Genomic DNA, 22988 nt, shown 5'->3' with positions numbered 1-22988 from the left:
CATGCACATCAGTCTTCACATGATCTTGTTTTAGCCACACCTTCTAAATTCTAAAGTAGAATTGGTTATTTATGTATATGCCAGTTAAATTGTATATTTGGTTCAAGCTTATTGCCTCCCTAAACCTCCCTAAAAACTGTGAAGGCCCGACATGCACACAGCTTTTTCCCCACAGCCATCCGGCTCCTAAATGCCGCTGCCCCCCCCCCCCCCCCCTGACCTGACCCCTATCTATCTACCCTCCCTCCACCCCCACCCAGAGAGCTTTGGACTGTCTGGACATGAACACTTGAACACTTGTTCTCTGCACTTTATATTTATATTAATTCTGACTCTTGTACTATGATGTTGGTTTGCACTGTCTTGTCCTGTCTTGCACCTGTCCTGCTGTAAACCGTGCTCCACTGTCCCAAACCAAATTCCTAACATGTTTACATGTCATGGCAATAAAGTCTTCTGATTCTGATTCTGATTCTTCTCTTTGTAAAGGTGATTAATCAGATTTTCCAACGATATAAAATACAATACCAATTGGTATTATTAAAGGGGAGGAATAATTAAACGAAATAACGTTTCCAAACTTCTTTGGGAGGACTTTGGTTGCATAGAAAAACCGAATGCCATTGTTTAGCCAACGTTGCTTTCATTATTTTCTCTGCCTGCACACTAACGTTAGACAGCTAACGTAAGCTAGCTAGCTAGCTGTTTACATAGCTTAAGCTAGCTTAAACTTACTTTGTAACTTACTCTGTAACTTACAGAGCATTTATTCAAAACACATATTATATAGCTAGTTAGTTTATAACAAACACCCTGGGTTTGTTAATTAATTAATCCATGATTGATAGCTGTCCTTATGTCACTTACCTTGTTAGTTGGAGTCAGTGGCTGGCTTGATTGAATGCCTTCTGTGCTCCCGGCTGTGAACTTGAGCAGCTGTCCAATCAACGCGGAGATAAGCGTCACGCACCAATCCAGGGTACATACAGGAATGTTGAGGTTAATTTCAATACCTTTCTAAGACTTTTTAAAGACCTTGTCAATATTTTTCCAGACCTCACCGCCACTTCGAGCTGTAACCGTTGATAGCAGTGACACCTTTAACTAAACAGTTTGAGTTTGTAATAGACTAGACCACTATTATACAACAGAATTTCCGGTTCATCTTTGTTTTTTAATAAAACGAATAAATTCACGAACTTTTACTAAATGTTTTTAGGACTGAAACTCTTTGGGACAGAGTGTAATTCAGAAAAATACCTACAAAATTCAAGACCACATACAATCGTGATAAGACTTTTTAATACTTATTAAGGGTCTTGATTTCCCCAAAATTGATTTATCAACTTTTAATACTTTTCAAGACACCGCGGATACCCTGCAATCAGAGAGTAATTTAAGATGCAGCTCCATGGAAACGACCGTATTATACGTTCGTACGTACATATTATGAAACACCCGATATTCGGATACTCAGCTATCTTCTACAATTAAAGTCGTTCGCTTGGTTTAACCACTACTACACCAGAAAGACCATACGTCCGCCTGTTAATCTCTGAAGGTGAAGTGCGTGTCACACGCCAGAAGCGTGAGAGTTGGCAACCGTGCTTTCAATGTAACATCAACATTCGCTACTTTGACTTTTAACAGTATTAACTGTTGACTTCAACTAACCTGTGATGAAGTGTTTGCCACAGACGTACAGGTATTGACTGGAAGGGCCCCACAGTTGACCATGTTCATCCTCCCTGCGGATGGCCTGAAGCCACAGACAGATCTCTTCTTTTACTGTCCTTCGCTCTTTGGGGATTTTTTTGTATTGTTTGACGTGCAAAATACTACCAAGCAGCTTTTATGCATGGTGAAACACTTGATTTTTCCAATTTGGCACTGGCACTCGCGCTCGATTTCACCCTAAAGACTGATCATTATTTATAGGCAACTATGGGCGTTAAAGGGGTAGGACAAGACGCTCTTTCACGTGCGCAAAGTGGACCCCCCCTCCCCCCAGAAAAGGAAAACACGCACACACAGATACTGTAGCTGTGCTCCTGGTGTAATGACGTCTTCAATACAGTAAGGGGCAGTAGAGAACCATCTGGGCATTGCTCTATAGTTGAATTGTTTTTGTTGTGTGAAAGGCAAGGCAAGGCCAAGTTTATTTGTATAGCACATTTCATACAACAGGGGCAATTCAGTGCTTTACGTATAGCATTAAAAAAATACAGAAAAAGGGTAATAAGAATAATAAGAAAATAAAAATGGCAAGAATAGATACATAGCCTATATATAGAAAATAAAGGGATTAACATTTAACAACATAATAAGACAATACATTACAAAGATATAGATACAAGTGTTATTACTACAACTGTATTCAAGCGAAAGCAAGATAGAGGATGATGAACTTTCCTTATAAATACATGGGGGGGGGGGGGGGGTCTGGGGTACCCATTCCTAACCTGGAGACAAAGAATGTCTACCTGATGACATGATGTACACCCATGGGCACACACACCCATGTACACACCCATGTGCACACACATGTACACACCCATGTGCACACACATGTACACACCCATGTGCACACACATGTACACATCCATGGGCACACCCATGTACACTCCCCTTCCCGTACATAATGACAAACACAGACTATAGTTTAAACCATGCGCCAGAACATATGTAAATGAAACAGGATGGCAGGTCTATCGTGGCCGAACGCCAGCTGATAAGAGGAGGAGGACACAGAAGGGAACACACACTACGACAGGACGGGCGGGACGTAACGGTCTTAGATAAATAACCATAATAAAGTAGGAAGTTGATCTCGGGGGAAAGTTCTTGTTGCAATCGAAAATGACTTCAATAAAATCCTTAGACATGCGTATCGATCAGATTGGTGACTTTGATACGTTTTCCGAAGGTGACTGTATCACGGGCAAAGTCACTCTGGAGTTAAAGAAACAAATTAAAGTGAAAAGTTTTTTCGTCAAAGCCAAGGGCGACGCGAGTGTCCACTGGACGGAAACGAAGACGAGCTCTGTTGAAGACGAGGAAGACGAAGTAGAAACTTTTTCTGCAGAGACGAGATTTTTCAAACTGAAACATGTAATCGTTGAAGAATCTTCAAAAAGTAGGTCTAATGGGGATTTACTGTACCGCGGGTGAAATCGGTAGCCTATAGGTTCTCTGGTCAGCAAAGTGCGCATGCGAAATCCATGCCGAGAGTCATAATATCCCCATTTCGCACATTGGTTCATACAAGGTCAGGCACATTTTTTTCAGTTTACTATATTTTGATTTGTCATTTTAATTAGCTTTGAAGCTAGGGCCTCAGCAAACGTAGGCCTACTAGGGTGTTCCATGTTCCAATTAGGTGCTGATTTAATTGTGATAAATAGGCCTATTTGACAGGTGTCGCAATAAACATCCACCTCAACACATATCTGACAATTATTAGGCCTATACTATAGTCATTATTGTACACAACAACATAGCCTACACAATTCACTGTTGTAGACTGTGGAATGCACTAGTGTTTCCTTGTTTGCATCTATCTCCAGGTTTTGCATGGGTGGGGTTCGTTATTATGTAACGCTGGTTATTGTGTAATTATTGTATTGTCTCACAGGTCTCCCCCCTGGGATCCATGTCTTTCCATTCAGCTTATCCCTTCCTGTGGAGTAAGTTATAGTGAACAGAACACTCTTCGTTTAGTCCAAAACAGCAAATGTGGGTCTTTGTTGTACTCATTAAACCTCAGGGCTCTCAAGTCTCACGCATTGGGCGTGAGACAAGGTGTGGCGTGTGAGCGTGTGAAAGGGTTGAAATGCGTGTGTCTCACGACCAATGCATGAGACTTGAGAGCCCTGAAACCTCTTTGAGGATTATAATGTGTGTTTAGTAATGCTCCCCTCCTGTTTGTCATAATATTATTAAAGTCTTCTGATGGTGGATGAAACACATTATCTTGTCCTCAATGGCCTCTTGTGTTTCTATTCCAGGCGCATGCCTTCATCTTTCAGGGGCCCTCACGGGAAGATCGTCTACAAGCTGGAGGTCAAGCTTGTGAGGAGTTGGCGGATGGACAAAAATGTGGTGAAGGAGATAAAGTTTGTCTCCAAGGCTGGCTTGAACCGTGGCCTACTGATGGTACGTATGATGGCCTACATTTAAAGGGATAGTTCACCCAAAATCACCAATAGGGAATGCTTATTTGTTTATTTATATTATATATGTAATAGATTTATATATTACATATATATTTACACATTGTTTTGCACATTTTCTACATTTGGGTGATGTTACGTTCTGTTTGCTAGGGACAAAAGAAGTAACAAATTACCCAGTTGTATTCTCTTGTCAAAGAGAATAGAATTAGAAATAGAAACAAATGCCTCATACAAAATCAAAAGGGTCACAAAGTCAACAAAGAACACATCCACCAAGGAAGTGTTTCTAATCAAATTAAAGGGTCACCATGTCAAAGTCTCAAAGTATAAAGGTGACTACTAAATCACAGAAACAAAGTAACAACTAAATCACAGAAACAAAGTAACAACTAAATCACAGAAACAAAGTAACAACTAAATCACAGAAACAAAGTAGCACTAAACAAATGAAACCACAAGCAACCACCAGCATTGCGCTGAAATGAAAATGGTAGGAACTGTGTGGTAATCCCAACCGCTGCAGATGACTCAGAGTCTGTTAAAGGCATGCTGTGTCTGTGGATTGGCTGTCACTAGTCCAGGTGACCCTGCTGGTTGGTGGTGTATCTCCAATCAGCAAAGTGGGAGGAGCCCCCCGACTAGGAAGTTGTTTCTCCTGGTAGAAAACAGAGTACAGCAAACAGACACACACAGACAAACAGAGAATGCCATACTACAGAAAACAGAGACACACACACACACAGAACAGCACAGAAGATCACCGGCGCCCCCCTCCCCTCTCTGGAAGAGCTGTACAACGCACGCTGTCTCAGGAAGGCCTCCAAGATCTCCAGGGACCCGACCCACCCTGGGTACGAACACTTTACCAGGCTGCCCTCGAAAAGGCGGTTCAGGACCTTGGGCGCAAGGACAAACAGACTGAAGAACAGCTTCTACCCCAGGGCCATCCAGGCCCTGAACACAGCAAAGACCTAGGTTCTGGGCCCTGGACAGTCTGGACGGATTGATGGCAGCTGCTGGACTGAAAAAATCAGGTGTAGTGCTGAGGCACAAACATGTACATTTCAAGCCTGCAAACTGCGTCACTTTAAATAAATGTGAAATAACACTACTGTGCAATATGACAACCCTAGTCGTCTATCTGTACAGTATAGTATAGTGGACAGTGTACATAGCCTTTATTTATGTAAACCAGCTCCTTCCCTTCTTGTGATTTTCTTTTTAAAAGTGTTTTTTTCCCCTTTCCTAACACCAGGGGAGCCACCCCTCCTAAATGTCGTTGTTTGGTACCTGTACTGTAGCAATGACAATAAAGACCATTCATTCATTCATTCACACACACACACACACACACACACACATAGACAATGCCATCCTAATGACAGCCGTCACAGGTGAACTATCCAAGTCTATTGCTATTCACAGATTTACTGTACATTTTTTAAGATGTGTGGGAGAGAGGGATTTGTCAATAATATCTGACATCCATGTCCATATTTGTATCCTGTATCAGTGGTATTGCAAGACTTTGGCTAATATTTTGATTCATGAATGATTCCAGTCTCCTCAGCAAGGTGGGAAGGATAAGAAGATGAATGTTTTTACCTCAGGAAGTGTCGGCATGAATATTCATATTGAGAGGACGGGTTACAAGCCAGGTAATGAAATCTATAACAAGACACCATACATATGCTTGTTTTTGGTGATGGAACACATAAATACATATTTATTGGGTTATTTTAATATCAAACTGAATTGTTCTGCTACAGGTGAGAAGGTGCAGGTCACTGCAAACATCAACAACTCCTCTTCCCGTGACCTGAGCCCCAAATTTAAACTGGATCAGATAATGACTTTCTACGCTTCAGGCAATGCCTGTAATGAAAAGAAGAACGTTTGTAAGGTGGTTGGAGCGGCTATCCCCTCGAAATCCCAGCAAACTGTTGTTGGGATATTGCAGATACCAACTGACCTGACCGTATCCATCCTCAACTTTGACATGATTAGAGTGGAGTACCAAGTAAAGGTACTGTTCATGCAATGATCGGACAAGCATTTACACTTCTACACTTTTTTTTTTACATATAGTAAGAGCAACATGAATGACTAACAGCCTTCGAAGATACAATCTGATAAACACATAACTAACTTTTGCTCAAATCAACCTCAGTGCATGAGTTGTGTTCATTGAGATATGCTGATCAATGCATCTGTGTATTTTACAGGTGTCTGTGGACGTTCCTCTTGGTTCAGATCCGGAGGTCACGCTCCCGTTGGTTATCATCCCACATGGAGCTGAAGGGTCCCAGCCATTTGGCAGGCCAGGCCACAGTGACTTCCCTTCTCCTGCTTCCTTTGGATCATACCATTCTGCCTCTGGTCCAGGGGGAAATCTGAACCCCACTAACATGCCTGCATATCCTCCCTCAGCAGCTACGGGAGGAAATTATCCCTCCCCATACCCACCTGGTCCAATGCTCCAAACCCCACCTGCCCCAATGTTTAATCAGCCCCCACCTGCCCCAATGTTTAATCAGCCCCCACCTGCCCCAATGTTTAATCAGCCCCCAACTGCCCCAATGTTTAATCAGGCCCCAGCTGCCCCAATGTTTAATCAGCCCCCAACTGCCCCAACATTCAATCTACCTGAGTTTTCCCCAATGTTTCATCCACCCCCAGCTTCCACGCTGATGAATCAGGACCCATCATCTCAAGATCCACCATCCTACTCTTCCTTCCTCTCCTCTCCTGCACCTCCTCCAAACAAATAGCACACAACAAAGAAGCCTTTTTGAGATGAAACTCAAACACGGTTGTCCATGGATGGACTTTTTGAAGTCAGGGAGGGTAGTATGGCTCGGTCCTGTGCTTTCGTATGTTATAGATTTACTAACCCTCCTATAACCTTTCTGGAAGGTTCTGGATGAAGCAAAAATATTAGACAAATCCTAGAATAACCCCACTGACCACCCTAATCGACCCCGTTATGAGCAAATAGCAAATCACAGTCATGCACAGCAGTTCACATGATCTTGTTTTTTTATTTTTTTATTTAACCTTTATTTTATACAGGTAAAAACACATTGAGCCGCAAGGGTTTTAGCCACACCTTCTAAATTCTAAAGAAGAATTGCTTATTTATTTATGTGCCAGTTACATTTTACATTTGGTTCAAGCTTATTGCTTGCTAAGGAGTATTGTAATTTATTCAAATTTGACTAGGCATACATGCCTATTTTTCAAAAGAAGAATTGTTTATTTTATCAGTCAGTTTTAGATTTGTTTTCCAAGTTATATACTTTTAAGAAAAGGAGCATTGTAATTTGTTTTAACATGTTCATTGAGAGCAATTTGGGGTTCAGTGTCTTGCCCAAGGACACCTTGATAGACAGACAGCCGGGGATCGAACCACTGAACCTGTATTTACTTTTTACATTCATATTCATTGCACGTATACAGACTTTATATTAATTTACTTGTACTCACTGTAATACCGTATTGACTACTGTCCCACCATGCACTGTCCATACATTCATGGCTTTTGCACTATGCACTATTTGGACTGGTTAGATGCCAAACTGCGTTTCGTTGTGTGAATCTAATCTAATTTTAAAAAAGAGGATTTAGGATAATAAATACAAACAGAGATATGTTTTTGCAAAACAACCCCTCAAATATGTTGTACAGTTAATTGGATCTGTAATTCTTAAACAATACTTGCATGTTAACGAAATGTATTCTCATAAATAATAAGGTGAACAGAAGGACAAATTACGTTTAAACTGATGCCGTTTTCGATTGTCGTGGATATAATTGATTCTTAATAGATTTAGTAGAACTTACAAAGCACAAAGAGCTTAGATCAATTGTCTCCAAAGAGGCCTTTTATTAAGCCAAGTTACATGAGCGCAGAGAGAAATGATCAGACCAATAAGCAATAAGCAATAGCCCAAAAGCAAGAAGCAACCAGGAAGCCCCCAACGATGGGTGCGACTCATATTTATAGACCTGTCCCTGGTCATGAGGTCACTATTCTTGGGAACCAATCATATTATACAAAACGTTTAGTAATGGGCCCTGTCCATAGTCAGAATGATTCACTGCGCCACAGATCTTGGCCCATCCCTTACAGGAAGGAAATGGGCCTTCCTTGAGTGCTAGATTCACCAAACTGTAGAGAGACTTACATTTCTCAGTATAACAAGATATAAAACCACTACAATATCCCCCCTTTGGTTTATATTTTTCCAACAAAAATCTTAAACCATATATCATTACTTAATACCTGTTCACATTCCTCAGTCGGGCAGATATGTGTGCACAGTTTCATGTTGTCACATGTTCGTTGCGCAGAACTGTTGCACAGAATTTCACTGAGTGAATTAGTATTTTTCTTTTGCCTTTCTGTCGTCATTCATCAGAGCAACGCATCCAGGTATTTTGCCCCTTTTTGTCCCTTGAGTTTGACTGGAGGTAAATACAGATTTGAGGTCTTTGCTAATTTAATAGCATAAAATAAGTAAACAGTAGGCCTATTGCTCGCCATGCCACAGTCCATACCACCTTCCAAGGCAGCAAATCTAGGGGAAACACTGAGTAAGTATAGCATAATGATACTGCTGGCTGCACTGTAGCCTCTTTTCTAACAGAAGACTGACAGACATCAGTCTTCACATTCTATAGTCCTTCCTTTAAACATCTCCTGCATTCTGGGCAGTTCTGCCTTTTGTCACTTTATTTTGTATGAATGATGGCAGGCACACATGGACAAGTTGCAGTCAGTGTGTGTGTATGAGACACTAAGTCTTTAGTCGTTTTGCCTTAATAGTGGTATTTTTTCTTCAGTTAACACATGTGATGTAAGTAAGTAAAGCTTTATTTATATAGCACCTTTCATACAAGAAATGCAGCTCAAAGTGCTTTACAACAGGAATAATAACATAAAGTGAATATAAAAACATATCTAAAAACATATACAAGCATAGAATGAATATAAAAGCAGGGGAAAACAGTAAAAAGAAAAGGTAAAGATAAAATACAATAAAAATAAATTTAAAAAAAGGGAGATAATGTACAACCTCTGCCTTAACGCGATCCGGCAGCGTCAGATCACAGTATTTTAACCAACTGGATTTGTAGCCTAACTGTCGTCTGTCTCTGTAGCCTAACTGTCGTCTGTCTCTGTAGCCTAACTGTCGTCTGTCTCTGTAGCCTAACTGTCTCTGTCTCTGTAGCCTAACTGTCTCTGTCTCTGTAGCCTAACTGTCTCTGTCTCTGTAGCCTAACTGTCGTCTGTCTCTGTAGCCTAACTGTCTCTGTCTCTGTAGCCTAACTGTCTCTGTCTCTGTAGCCTAACTGTCGTCTGTCTCTGTAGCCTAACTGTCGTCTGTCTCTGTAGCCTAACTGTCGTCTGTCTCTGTAGCCTAACTGTCGTCTGTCTCTGTAGCCTAACTGTCTCTGTCTCTGTAGCCTAACTGTCGTCTGTCTCTGTAGCCTAACTGTCGTCTGTCTCTGTAGCCTAACTGTCGTCTGTCTCTGTAGCCTAACTGTCTCTGTCTCTGTAGCCTAACTGTCTCTGTCTCTGTAGCCTAACTGTCTCTGTCTCTGTAGCCTAACTGTCTCTGTCTCTGTAGCCTAACTGTCTCTGTCTCTGTAGCCTAACTGTCGTCTGTCTCTGTAGCCTAACTGTCGTCTGTCTCTGTAGCCTAACTGTCTCTGTCTCTGTAGCCTAACTGTCGTCTGTCTCTGTAGCCTAACTGTCTCTGTCTCTGTAGCCTAACTGTCGTCTGTCTCTGTAGCCTAACTGTCTCTGTCTCTGTAGCCTAACTGTCGTCTGTCTCTGTAGCCTAACTGTCGTCTGTCTCTGTAGCCTAACTGTCGTCTGTCTCTGTAGCCTAACTGTCGTCTGTCTCTGTAGCCTAACTGTCTCTGTAGCCTAACTGTCTCTGTAGCCTAACTGTCGTCTGTCTCTGTAGCCTAACTGTCGTCTGTCTCTGTAGCCTAACTGTCTCTGTCTCTGTAGCCTAACTGTCTCTGTCTCTGTAGCCTAACTGTCTCTGTCTCTGTAGCCTAACTGTCGTCTGTCTCTGTAGCCTAACTGTCTCTGTCTCTGTAGCCTAACTGTCGTCTGTCTCTGTAGCCTAACTGTCGTCTGTCTCTGTAGCCTAACTGTCGTCTGTCTCTGTAGCCTAACTGTCTCTGTCTCTGTAGCCTAACTGTCTCTGTCTCTGTAGCCTAACTGTCTCTGTCTCTGTAGCCTAACTGTCGTCTGTCTCTGTAGCCTAACTGTCGTCTGTCTCTGTAGCCTAACTGTCGTCTGTCTCTGTAGCCTAACTGTCGTCTGTCTCTGTAGCCTAACTGTCGTCTGTCTCTGTAGCCTAACTGTCGTCTGTCAACTGTATCGCTGATGAATTGTCTTACTATGTATTGATTATCGCAGAATAGTTGTATCGCTGTATCGTGATACCATTGGTATCGTATCGTGAGTTACCCTGTGATTCCCACCCCTAATGTGAACTGTGACCGGGCGTTAAAACAGGTGGCTCACCTGTTCAGAGAGGGCACAAAGGGTGTAATTGGCCCCGTCTGAATACTCTGAAATGCACTTATCATTTGACTGATATGAATGACTACTGATTATTGCTTTTACCCGTCCATGCTACAAATATAGTTGGAACCAGTTCTCATTTACAATTACATATAATGATTGATGTAATATAGCTAATAAATACAGTTTTTTGAAGAAACTTAAGTAGAAATTTAGATGGGGCGATCTGTCCCTTCATTAGTTATTCCTTTAATTTGTTTCTGTTAATCAATTTCACCTGCTTTGGTGCAAATGAAAGCGACAACAGGTGGACAGGAGAGGCAACTGCAAGACAACCCTCAAAAAGGAAATGGTTATGCAGGTGGTAGCCACAGACCATTTCTCTCTCCTTATCCTTCCTGACTGATTTTTCTCTAGTTTTGATTTTTGCTAGCTAGTGCCCTTGTCACTACTGGTAACATGAGGCACTACCTCCAGCCCATTCAGGTTGCACAGGTAGTCCAGCTCCTCCAGGATGGCACATCCATATGTTCCGTAGCAAGGTTTGCTGTGTTTCGCTGTGTTGCTTGCTAACTTCAGACCCATTTCCCAATGACCATTTCTCTCAAAAGTCCTGGAGCGCATAGTCCACCTACAACTACAATCATTTCTTGAGCAACATAACCTACATGATAAATTCCAGTCTGGCTTTAAACCGCGCCACAGCACTGAAACGGCCCTTCTCCGTGTCTTCAATTACCTTATTTTAGCTGCCGATGCAGGTAATCCTACTGCTCCTTGATCTTACAGCCGCATTTGATACTGTAGATCACACGATTCTACTCGCTCGACTTGAGCATTATGTAGGCATCAGGGGCGTCGCCCTGGACTGGTTCCATCCTACTTAAGTAACCAGACTTTTTCCGTCCAACTCGGCGACCTCTCCTCCTCAGTGGCCCCCCTCACCTGTGGGGTGCCCCAAGGATCAATCATGGGCCTGCTGTACATGCTGCCCCCAGGTCAGATTCTGGTGAAATTCTATATTTATTTCCACTGCTTCGCCGATGACGTGCAGGTTTACCTTCCCCTAAAACAAACCCAAGGGAAAACCACAATACAGCCCCTGTTTGACTGCCTGGCCGATATAAAGTGCTGGATGTCCCCTCAAAGAGAAAGAACATTTGGTTATTGTTTTTAACAGTGCCCCCCTCGTCGATGCTCTTGGCCCCCTGGGTTCCAACCTCTCCACTTCAATTATAAACCTTGGAGTAATTTTTGTCAGTGCTTTTCAATTTGAAAAGCAAGTCAGCTCTGTAGTGAAAAAACAGTTACCACCTTAGACTCCTGGCCAAGACTAAGGCCTACCTCTCCAAGAATAACCTGGACAGGGTGATACACACCACTCGCCTCGATTATTGCAATGCATCTTTACGCGGGGATTGACCAGTCCCTGCTCCGCCGCCTACAACTCGTCCAAAACGCGGCTGCGCGCCTCCTTACGAGGACTAAGAAATACGAGCACATCAGCCCAGTTCTGTCCTCGCTCCACTGGCTGCCTGTGCGTTATCGCATCGATTTTAAATGATCCTTGACCGTTTTTAAAGCACTCAATGGATTGGTCCCTCTCTACCTCTCTGAGCTTCTGCACCGCCACACCCCCTCCAGATCCCTTAGATCAGCAGATCAGCTACTGCTGGTGGTGCCTAGAACCAGGCTAAAAACCAGGGGAGACAGAGCTTTTGCGGCTGCTGCAGCTGCACCCAAGCTCCGAAACAGTCTCCCCCTCCACGTACGGGCCACTCAGACCCTGGAGGTTTTTAAATCCCTCCTAAAAACCCACCTGTTTTCCCTGGCCTTATCATCCCATCATCATCCCATCATGCATATATGTGACAGCAGCTGGTGAAACTCAGGAACAAGTCGGGAAACTGACCATATGGTCTGACTTTTATTCTGAAAAAGTAAATAAATTACAATGTGGTTGAAAATCAATGACACTCGCTAGTCAAGCCAAACTATTGCAATGTAATGGATTCGGTGAGTAATCCCCATTACTACCTAGTTAGTGTAGAGTAGTGAAGATTACTCAGTGAATTCATTGCATTCTAAAGAAGAATTGTTTATTTTATGTGCCAGTTAAATTTAATATTTGATTCAAGCTTATTCCCTTTTGAAAAGGAGTATTATAATTTATTCAAATGTTTAAATTCAATTCAAATGCATGCCTATTTTTTCTCAAGTTTGTTTATTTTATCAGTCAGTTTTAGATTTGCTTTCCAAGTTATATACTTTTGAGAAAAGGAGCATTGTAATTCATTTTAACATCAAATGTTATTAGGCAGACATTCTACACTGTGTTCAGAGACTCAAGAGACAATAAAACAGCTCCAATCCTGTGTAGGCCTACTTTTTTTCCACACAGAAAATTTATCAGAAATTGATCAATTGATCAATTGAAGGGATAATAAAGGGATAATTCAATTGAATGGGGAAGTAAGTAAGTAAAGCTTTATTTATATAGCACCTTTCATACAAGAAATGCAGCTCAAAGTGCTCTACAACAGGAATAAGAACATAAAGTGAATCTAAAAACATATACAAGCATAGAATGAATATAAAAGCAGGGGGAAAACAGTAAAAAGAATAGGTAAAGATAAAATACAATATTACGTAACAACATTGTTTTAGCGCCCCTTGTGAGTGGAGGCACGCTAACATGGGTCGTGTGTCCACACTTTTGACTGGTGCTGTATGTGTTTATGTGTATAATGTGTAACATTTAAAAAAACATTTATAATAATTAATAGACTAATAAACAAAACTACAATGTATACAGTAGACACCGTCAATACAATATGACCCAACATCTCCCATGCAGTTGCATAGAAAGAGTATTGGTGGGACAGATTTGGCATGCTCAGACATGCTTCTTTGCTCCATGGAAGACTTTACACAGATCAGGGGGGTCATTTATAAACGTTGCATACGCAAAAAAAAAAAAAAAATACAAACTTTGGGATTTATGAAAAAACAAACTTGGTGGGAAAATGTGACCCACTCTGACCCATGTGTATGTTACAGTACATGTGGGAATACGGTACATGTGGGGAAACTAGGGTTAGGGTTAGGTGCCGTGCTAGGGTGCTAGGGTTAAGGTTAGGGGTAGGGTTAGGGTTACGGTTAAGGTTAGGGTTAGGGTTAGGGTTAGACATGCCAGCATGTACCAAGTCACTCTATCACCTAACCCTAACCCTAGTTTTCCCACATGTACCGTATTCCCACATGTACCGTAACATACGCACATAAACTGGAGAAATGAGGAACTGCGACTCCGATGGCAGAATGATGAAATGAGTTTTTGCTCCAATTTTTCACGAGTTGAAATCAAAGATCTAAAACTATTTTATTTTATGTACACAAAAGGCCTATTTCTCTCAAACTATTTCTCTCAAAACTATCACTTAACTTAAATCTGTGTTAGTGAGCACTTCTCCTTTGCCGAGATAATCCATCCACCTGACAGGTGTGGCATATCAAGATGCTGATTTATGAGAGAGGCTGCAATAGGGGAACTTCTGTGAACAACAACACTTTTCATATACTTTTCATAGACTAATACACCACTATTTGCTCGATTACGTTTATTTTGTGTTAACCCCTAATCAATTTATGTGTATTTAATCATTAGGCTATTGACATTAATAACCCTGTCATTTGTGTATAGCCTATTAAAAAATGTTTTAATAATAATGGCAGGGATTTGATTCCCATTTTGATGAGCAGCTTTAAAAAATAAAAAATAAAGGAAAAAGGAGGAATCCTATCCATTCAATTAGGCTAATATTTTCTCCACTACAATTAGTGGAATGATGACGTTTTATAAGACTGATTGATTGACATTCCTTGGCAGATTATTTGCTCTACCAGTACCTACCAGCAGAGAGCATGCGCTAAACAGTAATCAATAATCAATAGAAGCCTATGTAGGTGTAACCTGCTATAAATGTAATATCCGAGAGAGGTTGTCTTGGCCACTATGAACCAGCAGATGGCAGTCTACACTTATGTACAGTACATTAGAAGGATATTATGGAGGGAGTGAAGGAATGAGAGGAGAGATGGATATATTGAGTGTGAGAACTTGGAATTAAGGCCCTGGACTCAAGCCCTATATGCTTCCATTCTTACACTCACACTCATTCTTGGTGACTAGCCATCAATCGATGGAGACACAAAGTATTTTGAGTGCATGTTTGAATGTATAAGCAGCTCAATTGGTTTCACACTGTGAACATTGTTATGTTGATAACAATCTTCAGCAGGCGGAGCAGACCACATTTTGATTGGATTTCTATTTGTCTGGAGAAACCTCCACTAAGCAATTCAGGCAATGGACAATTTGTAGATAAACTTGTCTCCCTCTTCTAGCAGATGGTACACATACACACACACATACACACACACACACACACACACACACACACACACACACACACACACACCCACACACACACACACACACACACGCACACAAGCACACATGCACGCACACACACACACACACACACACACACACACACACACACACACACACACACACACTGGTTGGCTCTAGCATCTTTCTGCTGGTTTGTATACAGATCATGTTGTTTTATGATCTAGTCTTTGGCAAACTAATTTCTTCTGTAATTGGACAATATTGGCTCCTGCATCATTCTCAGAGAGCAGGATGGTGAATCATAGCGATTTGCATTTGTGAATTGCGTTGATAGCAGATTGGGATTTTCTGTCTATCTCTGGGAATCCCAGCACCACCCACTATGCAGATGTGATGTGATTAGAAGTCTAATGTTGGCTGATGACTCATTCATTATTATTTCCGCCATAGCTCTGTGCGCAGACAATCACACACACACACACACATGCGTGCATGCACGCACACACGCACACGTACACACACGCACCCACAGGCACGCACACACACACACACACACACACAGGCACGCACACACACACACACACACACACACACACACACACACACAAATAGACACACACACACACACTGACCACATACATTTGACCCTGACCAACAGTATGACCGTGGTTTATTACTACCCTCTGGGTTTGATGTGCAACGCTACCTCTGGTCTGACACATACACACACACACACACACACACACACACACTCTCTCTCTGACCTTTATCCTCTGTGACTCGAGGTTGAACGCGGGTTAAGCAAAGCCTCCGGCAGTGCAGATGGAGAGTCAGATTACTGTGCAGTCAACACTCTATTTATTAGTAATCTCTGTGTTTGCTGCTCAGCTCTTTAATCTCCACCATGATAGGTCAAAAGAAGGAAAACAGAGCACCACATTAGCCATGCTACTGATGCTACTGACACTCCCTGCATGGGAGAGATGCTGTGTACCCAGACTCATACACTGATGTTCTAGTGACTGAGTCTTGGAGTTCGCAGTTCCTTCTAAGCTCAACAAACAAGATGCCTCAGCCCTGCCAGGAGGCGAGGTGCACACCGTATGAGGTCAGAGACAGGTTAGTGAGCCATGGCCTGTGTTACGGAAGGTGAAATAGAAACTTGTCATTGTCGATTTGGGACGCCCCAGTGAAATGTCAGGAGACCTCTACGTATGACCTTTTCTCTGTCTTGTTTGAGGGGATTTTTAAAGGTCTGCATTCTTTCAGCCCAGTCGGTTTGCTTCCTTGTCATAGTGTTCTGTCTGCGATCAATGTTCTGTCTGCTGTCAGTGTTCTACATTTTTGCCATTTAGCAGACACCTTTATCCAAAGCGACTTACAACACATACATTTGTCTAATTAATTGAATCATCTATCCATCAGTCATCGTAAGAAAAAGTAAGTCTATGCTATGACTAGGGGCCATTGGCAGTTACCATGCTAGAATAATTATTGTTATTACCTTTTTAAAATTGTATTATTATTATTATTAATAAAAATTATAGTAGAGTAACTGTACAGGGGGGTAGTTAAGATCTAGCCTGAAGAAATGGGTATTCAATCTACGATGGAAGAGGCTGATAGGACTCTGCAGTCCTGACAACAGTGGGCAGCTCATTCCACCAGCGGGGCACCAGGACAGTGAAAAATCATGACGTAGAAGCGGCGGTGCCAGATGGCCAGCCGAGGTGCGAAGAGCGGAGTGACCGGGCAGGAGTTTGGGAGCTGACCATCACTTGCAAGTAGGGAGGGGCTGTTCGCTTTGCCGCCCAGTAGGTGAGCACCAGGATCTTGGATCTGATGCAAGCTGCTACCGGGAGCCAGTGAAGACAGACACACACACACACACACACACACACACACACACACACACACATGCACGCTTGTACGCACACACGCACACAAACACACCCATAGCAGGTAATACACTTATAATACCATTAGATATCATTGGATTAGCATGCTCCTCTCAGATTTCAGTAAAGTAAGATGCATCTTGGATTCACACAATCTTGTTAGCAGGTTTGTTAAACGCCTTAAAGCTGAAAGAATCAGTGAAAGCCATATAACCTATTTACTGTGTGTGTGTGTGTGTGTGTGTGTGTGTGTGTGTGTGTGAGATGTTTGCATTGTCTTAAGTTTGGCCTTGAGCTCTGTGGAATGTTGTGAGGTGTCAAAGAAATGATGTCATCAGTTCAGATTCAGTAAGATGAATTATGACAGGTTGTCATAAGCACAGTCTCAACAATTCTTTGCACAAAGTGATAATTGCATTAGTCAGATTATCAATATTAGATATATTTTGCAATCAAGAAAACATAGCCGAAATTCTCTGCCAGATCTAGGCTAATTGACGGAAACAGATTTTTGTTTAATTCTGTCTACACGTGCGCGCGTGTGTGTGTGTGTGTGTGTGTGTGTGTGTGTGTGTGTGTGTGTGTATGTGTTTATACGTCCAAGCCTCATTACCCAACTGTATCCTCCAGTTCTTTCAGCAATAAGAAGTGTGTAGTCCAGTACACGGAGAGAGAGGAGCACAGCAGTACATCACCTACCATCAGCTTTAAAAGGGCAATGCAACCGAGGAAGCTAGGAGTGACTCACGACCAAATGTTCGACCAAATGTTTTATTTTGTGATCGACCAAGATCCTTATCGATCAATTATCGATCGTCGATGCCCACCCCTAGTGTCACTTGTGATTCATTCAAACAAGGGCAAAGCATAAAGGGTACAAGAGGATACAAGACCTACCATAACGGTCAGGCTAATGAACCCAAATGCAGAACGCTGCAGAGGAGTAGGCAGACGATGATGGTAAAACCCAAAGGATGGGTGTATTTATTGTAGGAACAAGGTTTGAGACAGGGCAGGCAGGTAGACAGGGCAGGCAGGTAGACAGGGCAGGCAGGTAGACAGGGCAGGTGGGGCAGGTAGAGCAGGTGGGGCAGGTAGGGCAGGCAGGCGGGTAGGCAGGAGGCTGGAGTCAGCGGCAGGAGTCAAGCTGGGGTGCTGCAGGCGCAGGGAAACAGGAGTAGTAAACAGTAGTAAACCAGATAGACTGACAGAACAGTATTTAAGTAAAGGCTGGACGGTGAAACTGAAGCTACGATCTGGCAGAGTGGTGAAGTCTGGACCGGGTATTTATGGCGAGGCTAATGATGGGGTTATGGCAACCAGCTGGTAACATGACTCCTGCACACCTGACTGCTGTGATCCCGGAGAGAGAGAGAGAGAGAGAGAGAGAGAGAGAGAGAGAGAGAGAGAGAGAGAGAGAGAGAGAGAGAGAGAGAGACCCAGGGAGGAGTGGACTGCAGACTAACAGGAAGTGAAGGGCGTGACAACCTACTGCTCATTCCTTTACTACAATATTTGTATTGTATACACACACACACACACACACACACACACACAAACAAAACACCTGCAATACCATTAGATACAATTAAGTACCTCTCAGCTGCAAAGTAAGATTAACCACGGATTCTCACGTCGGATCTTGTTAGGTTAACGCTTAAAACTGAAACAATCAGTGAAAGCACAGTCTGTGTGTGTGTGTGTGTGTGTGTGTGTGTGTGTGTGTGTGTGTTTGTGTGTGTGTGTGTGTGTGTGCTTACAACCAAGTCTCATTACCTAACTGCTGTTGCCTGACTACACTTTACATCCTCCAGTAACCTTTTGATCTGCACAAGGCAATACGAAGCTGTAACAACATCTGTGTGGTCGTCCAGGAGAGAGGAGGTGAGAGGAGCACAGCTGTCTATCCCTTACCATCTGCTGTGAAAAGACAACTGAGGATATGTATGAAGCTAGAAGTGACACACAATGCATGGCAAAGTCAGGGTACAAACAAACAAACAGTCAGGCTCCTGGAGAAGTACACTGGAAAAATACAAAAGACTAACCAACCCCACGCGTAAAAAAAAAAGAGAACATATTACAGTATTATATAACTATATAACTACTGCACACTACTGGATTATCTGTATACCTTTAGACTCTCATTTACTACTGTACTGTACTCTATACCCTATAGGTCATTGCTTAGGTGCGTCTGTACAGTCCGAGTGTTTATGCATGTGTATAGATAGCTGGTCTGTTTGCACATACTATTGGTACTATGTTTCACCTCTCTCCAGTGTGGACTGGTTGACCATGACCGGTCCCCCTTGATGTGACATTGGTCCAGTGAGTCCAGGTACTCTCTCAGACACTGCCTCCTGAACCTGTCCACGGCATGGCCCGTGGCCCCCCGCAGAGAGGACGGGTGGGGGTGGGGGTGGGCGTCCTGGGTGGAGTTCCCTGTACAGGCCGTCCTCACGTCCTGTAAACACGACCGGAGGACGTCAGAGGCACCTCTATAGATATTAATATCCAGGCTAGACTATATTTCTATAGTGGAGAAAATGCCCGGTGGAGAGATTTGAATCTTTAACTTTTAAGGGAGGGAGGAATTATTCTTAATCATAGAATTAACATGTATTTCGTGGTGCAACATGGTGTTGTTGTCCTTGTAGCGGCATCTCTTGTGTGACGCTCCAGCAGCATGGCTTGTCAATGCAGCTTCGCCCATCGCATCAAGTTTGATCGATTTGCCGCTGGCTTTGCATCGGGCCATATGTAGGTTCAGTGAATCTTTAATAATCCATTGCTTGTAAATGTCTTTAGTGAGCCACACATCCTGAAATTTACATTTGCCAGGCATAGCTACAGCTGCTTGCTGCCGCTTAACCTGCACCGGAATGTCCTTGAGGCGCGTGCGTGGTGCGACTCAGATAGCGGGAGAAACATGCAGACAGCGTAACGGAGCATATTTACTAACATTACGTTCAAAATAATTGAATTGAATTCCCCTCTCTCTCCCTCTCTAAAACAAAACAAAAATTGAGAGAGAGGGAAATTCAAGCACTTTCAAGGACCCATGTCTATTTTTCAAAACGTTCAAGGACCCGTGGGAACCCTGCATTTTGATCATGCTGATATTTTGATATCATATTATTTTCGAGGGCTTTAATGCTTTAATGATCAGAATGAGAGATGAATACATATGGGGCTTTTTAATATTATTATTTGTATTATTATCATTGTTTTTAATTATTTTCTTTGGTTAAAAATGGAGCTCCTGAGATCAGAATGTTCAGAAAACATGCTTTATGACGTCATAGTGACATTTGACGTCCCAATCGAATGTGGCTCCAAGAGGAGAGGAGAGCTGGACAGAGCTGTTATAGAGGAGAGCTGGACAGAGCTGTTATAGAGGAGGAAAGCTGGACAGAGCTGTTATAGAGGAGAGCTGGACAGAGCTGTTATAGAGGAGGAGAGCTGGACAGAGCTGTTATAGAGGAGAGCTGGACAGAGCTGTTATAGAGGAGGAGAGCTGGACAGAGCTGTTATAGAGGAGAGGTGGACAGAGCTGTTATAGAGGAGAGGTGGACAGAGCTGTTATAGAGGAGAGCTGGACAGAGCTGTTATAGAGGAGAGCTGGACAGAGCTGTTATAGAGGAGAGCCAAGCAAGAGCCACGCGGTAGTGTATCAGGCCAGTTGAACTTCGGTATGAGAAGAAGCAACACGCGTGACAAGCAAGGTAAGCCTGTATTAGCTACTTGTCAAAGTCTATGGGCTTGTGATATTAGTGATATTATTAATGTCTAGCTAGCTAGCCTGCCCTGTACTCACTGTGATATTAATGTGGAACATAGAAAGGAAGTGGGATGACCTTACTTTGCCTTTGTAGAATCCAATTGATAAATCTTCAAGCCTTAAGTTCAAGCCCTCAAACATGTGTATGAAGCATATGCATCTCTGTAACTGATTTAATTTTAATTTGAATTTTTAATTTGTAAATAGATGTGGCTATTGGAACTTGTATTCCACTCAGATGCATACCTGTCAACCCTCCCGTTTTTCCCGGGATTCTCCCGTATTTTACCTTTCTTTCCAGCTGTGCTCCCGTTTAAATATTTTCCTGTTAATCTCCCGTATTTTTCACCTATAATGTAATATAATTTAACATTTAATTTTTAGACGTTGGCGCATGCGCACAATCGTTATATCCATGTCGGATAATTTCACATTCTCTTCCTTGTTTTTCATATTGTAGCCATGTGGCCACGGTTGCCTGTGGCCACGGTTGCCCCCATCATGGCCGCCCCCGAGGGCAACCAGGTCCAGGGAGCAGCCTCCCCCCTAGAGGTCCAGGCTGAACCCGAGGCCACCTCTGCCTCTATGGCCGTGGCTGCTCCCGGGGACAACCAACCCAAGGCTTCATATGCCAATGTGATCAAGGTAAGTATCCCTCAGGTAGAGGCACGCCAGAGAGAAGCCAGCCAGGCCCAGAGAGCAGCCCTACAGGACCAGAGGGCCCACAGAGCGGCCCAGGACCAGATAGTAGCCAAGGCCCAGATAGCAGCCCGTGCCCGGACAGCGGCCCAGAGTCCGACAGCCCCCAAGGTAAGTATCCCTCAGGTAGAGGCACGCCAGAGAGAAGCCAGCCAGGCCCAGAGAGCAGCCCTACAGGACCAGAGGGCCCACAGAGCGGCCCAGGACCAGATAGTAGCCAAAGCCCAGAAAGCAGCCCGTGCCCGGACAGCGGCCCAGAGTCCGACAGCACCCCAGGTCCAGAGAGCAGCCCCCCAGGTCCAGAGAGCAGCCCAGAGAGCAGCCCCCCAGGTCCAGAGAGCAGCCAGCCTGGAGGACCAACCCAGTGGTGTGTGTGTGTGTGTGTGTGTGTGTGTGTGTGCGCTGAGTAGAGATCAACGTGGGTCTTGTGCGTAAATTACCAGAGAGTCTTGAATTACAGATTTGCACATAAAACATTTGCCTTGACAAGTAAAAGTCTATGGGCTTGACGGCCTGACTGTATTCATAGGATTGTTGTAACTGTATAGGTTACATGATTAACTTTATAGGTTACAGGATTAACTTTATAGGTTACATGATTGAGTAATTATATAATAATAATATATACATCTAAAATACTTAATTTCACATTCTCTTCCTTGTTTTTCATATTGTAGCCATGTGGCCACGGTTGCCTTGGGCCAAGGGAGCCGAGAGAGCAGCCCTAGAGGCCCAGAGAGAAGCCGAGAGACTGGCCCAGGCCCAGAGAGCAGTCCAGAGAGTAGCCTTATTGGAGGACAGGGAGGAGTTGAGGGCAAAGGAGGAGGCCGTTTGGAAGAAGGCAGAGGAGGTTGAGAGGAGGAGTGAGGAGATGGAGAGAGAAAGGGAGGTGATGGAAGGAATGGAGGTGGCCCTCTTTGAGGAAAGGAAGCAGCTCAACAGAGACAACATGGTGTTGAGCAGGAAGCAACAGCAGATGGAAATAAAGGTAGAGTGGTGGAAAGAGAAGACAGACATCTTATTGGAGGACAGGGAGGAGTTGAGGAAGAAGGCAGAGGAGGTTGAGAGGAGGAGTGAGGAGATGGAGAGAGAAAGGGAGGTGATGGAAAGAAAGAGACAGGAAATGCATCAACAGCGTTTGAAGAACAAGAAAGAGGAGGAACTTCTGAGGAAGGAGAGAGAGGAGATGGCTGAGAAGGGAGAGAGGCTCTGGCAAAAGAGGCTCAAACTAAACAGAGCTCAACAGGAGCACATGCTCAAAACATGGAGCGACACTGATGCCCTGACTAACCAGAGAGGACTGCTGGAAGAAGAGAGAGAGAAGTTAAAGAAGAGGGAGAGCAAGATGAACTTGAGAGAGAGTGAGGAAATGGAGAGGATGGAAAGAGAGAGACAGGAAACCGAACAGCAGCGTTTGAAGAACAAGAAAGAGGAGGAACTTCTGAGGAAGGAGAAAGAGGAGATGGCT

At 43.4% G+C, this 22988-nt stretch overlaps 1 protein-coding gene across 1 annotated transcript; it reads left to right on the top strand.

Moving 5' to 3' along the window:
• Positions 1-2883: 2883 nt before the first annotated feature.
• LOC308157698 (arrestin domain-containing protein 3-like) lies at positions 2884-6946 on the top strand (the record flags this gene model as incomplete). Its single annotated transcript, XM_080531306.1, has 6 exons — positions 2884-3136; positions 3635-3686; positions 4008-4155; positions 5737-5833; positions 5945-6201; positions 6401-6946. 6 exons carry the CDS (start codon positions 2884-2886, stop codon positions 6944-6946), a joined length of 1353 nt encoding a protein of 450 aa, XP_080387432.1.
• Between the last annotated feature and the right edge of the window lie 16042 nt (positions 6947-22988).

This window comes from Nansenia antarctica (genome assembly GCF_963989245.1).
Source record: "Nansenia antarctica genome assembly, chromosome: 5".
NCBI lineage: Eukaryota > Metazoa > Chordata > Actinopteri > Argentiniformes > Microstomatidae > Nansenia > Nansenia antarctica.
This window is presented reverse-complemented; position numbering and strand designations above follow the sequence as displayed.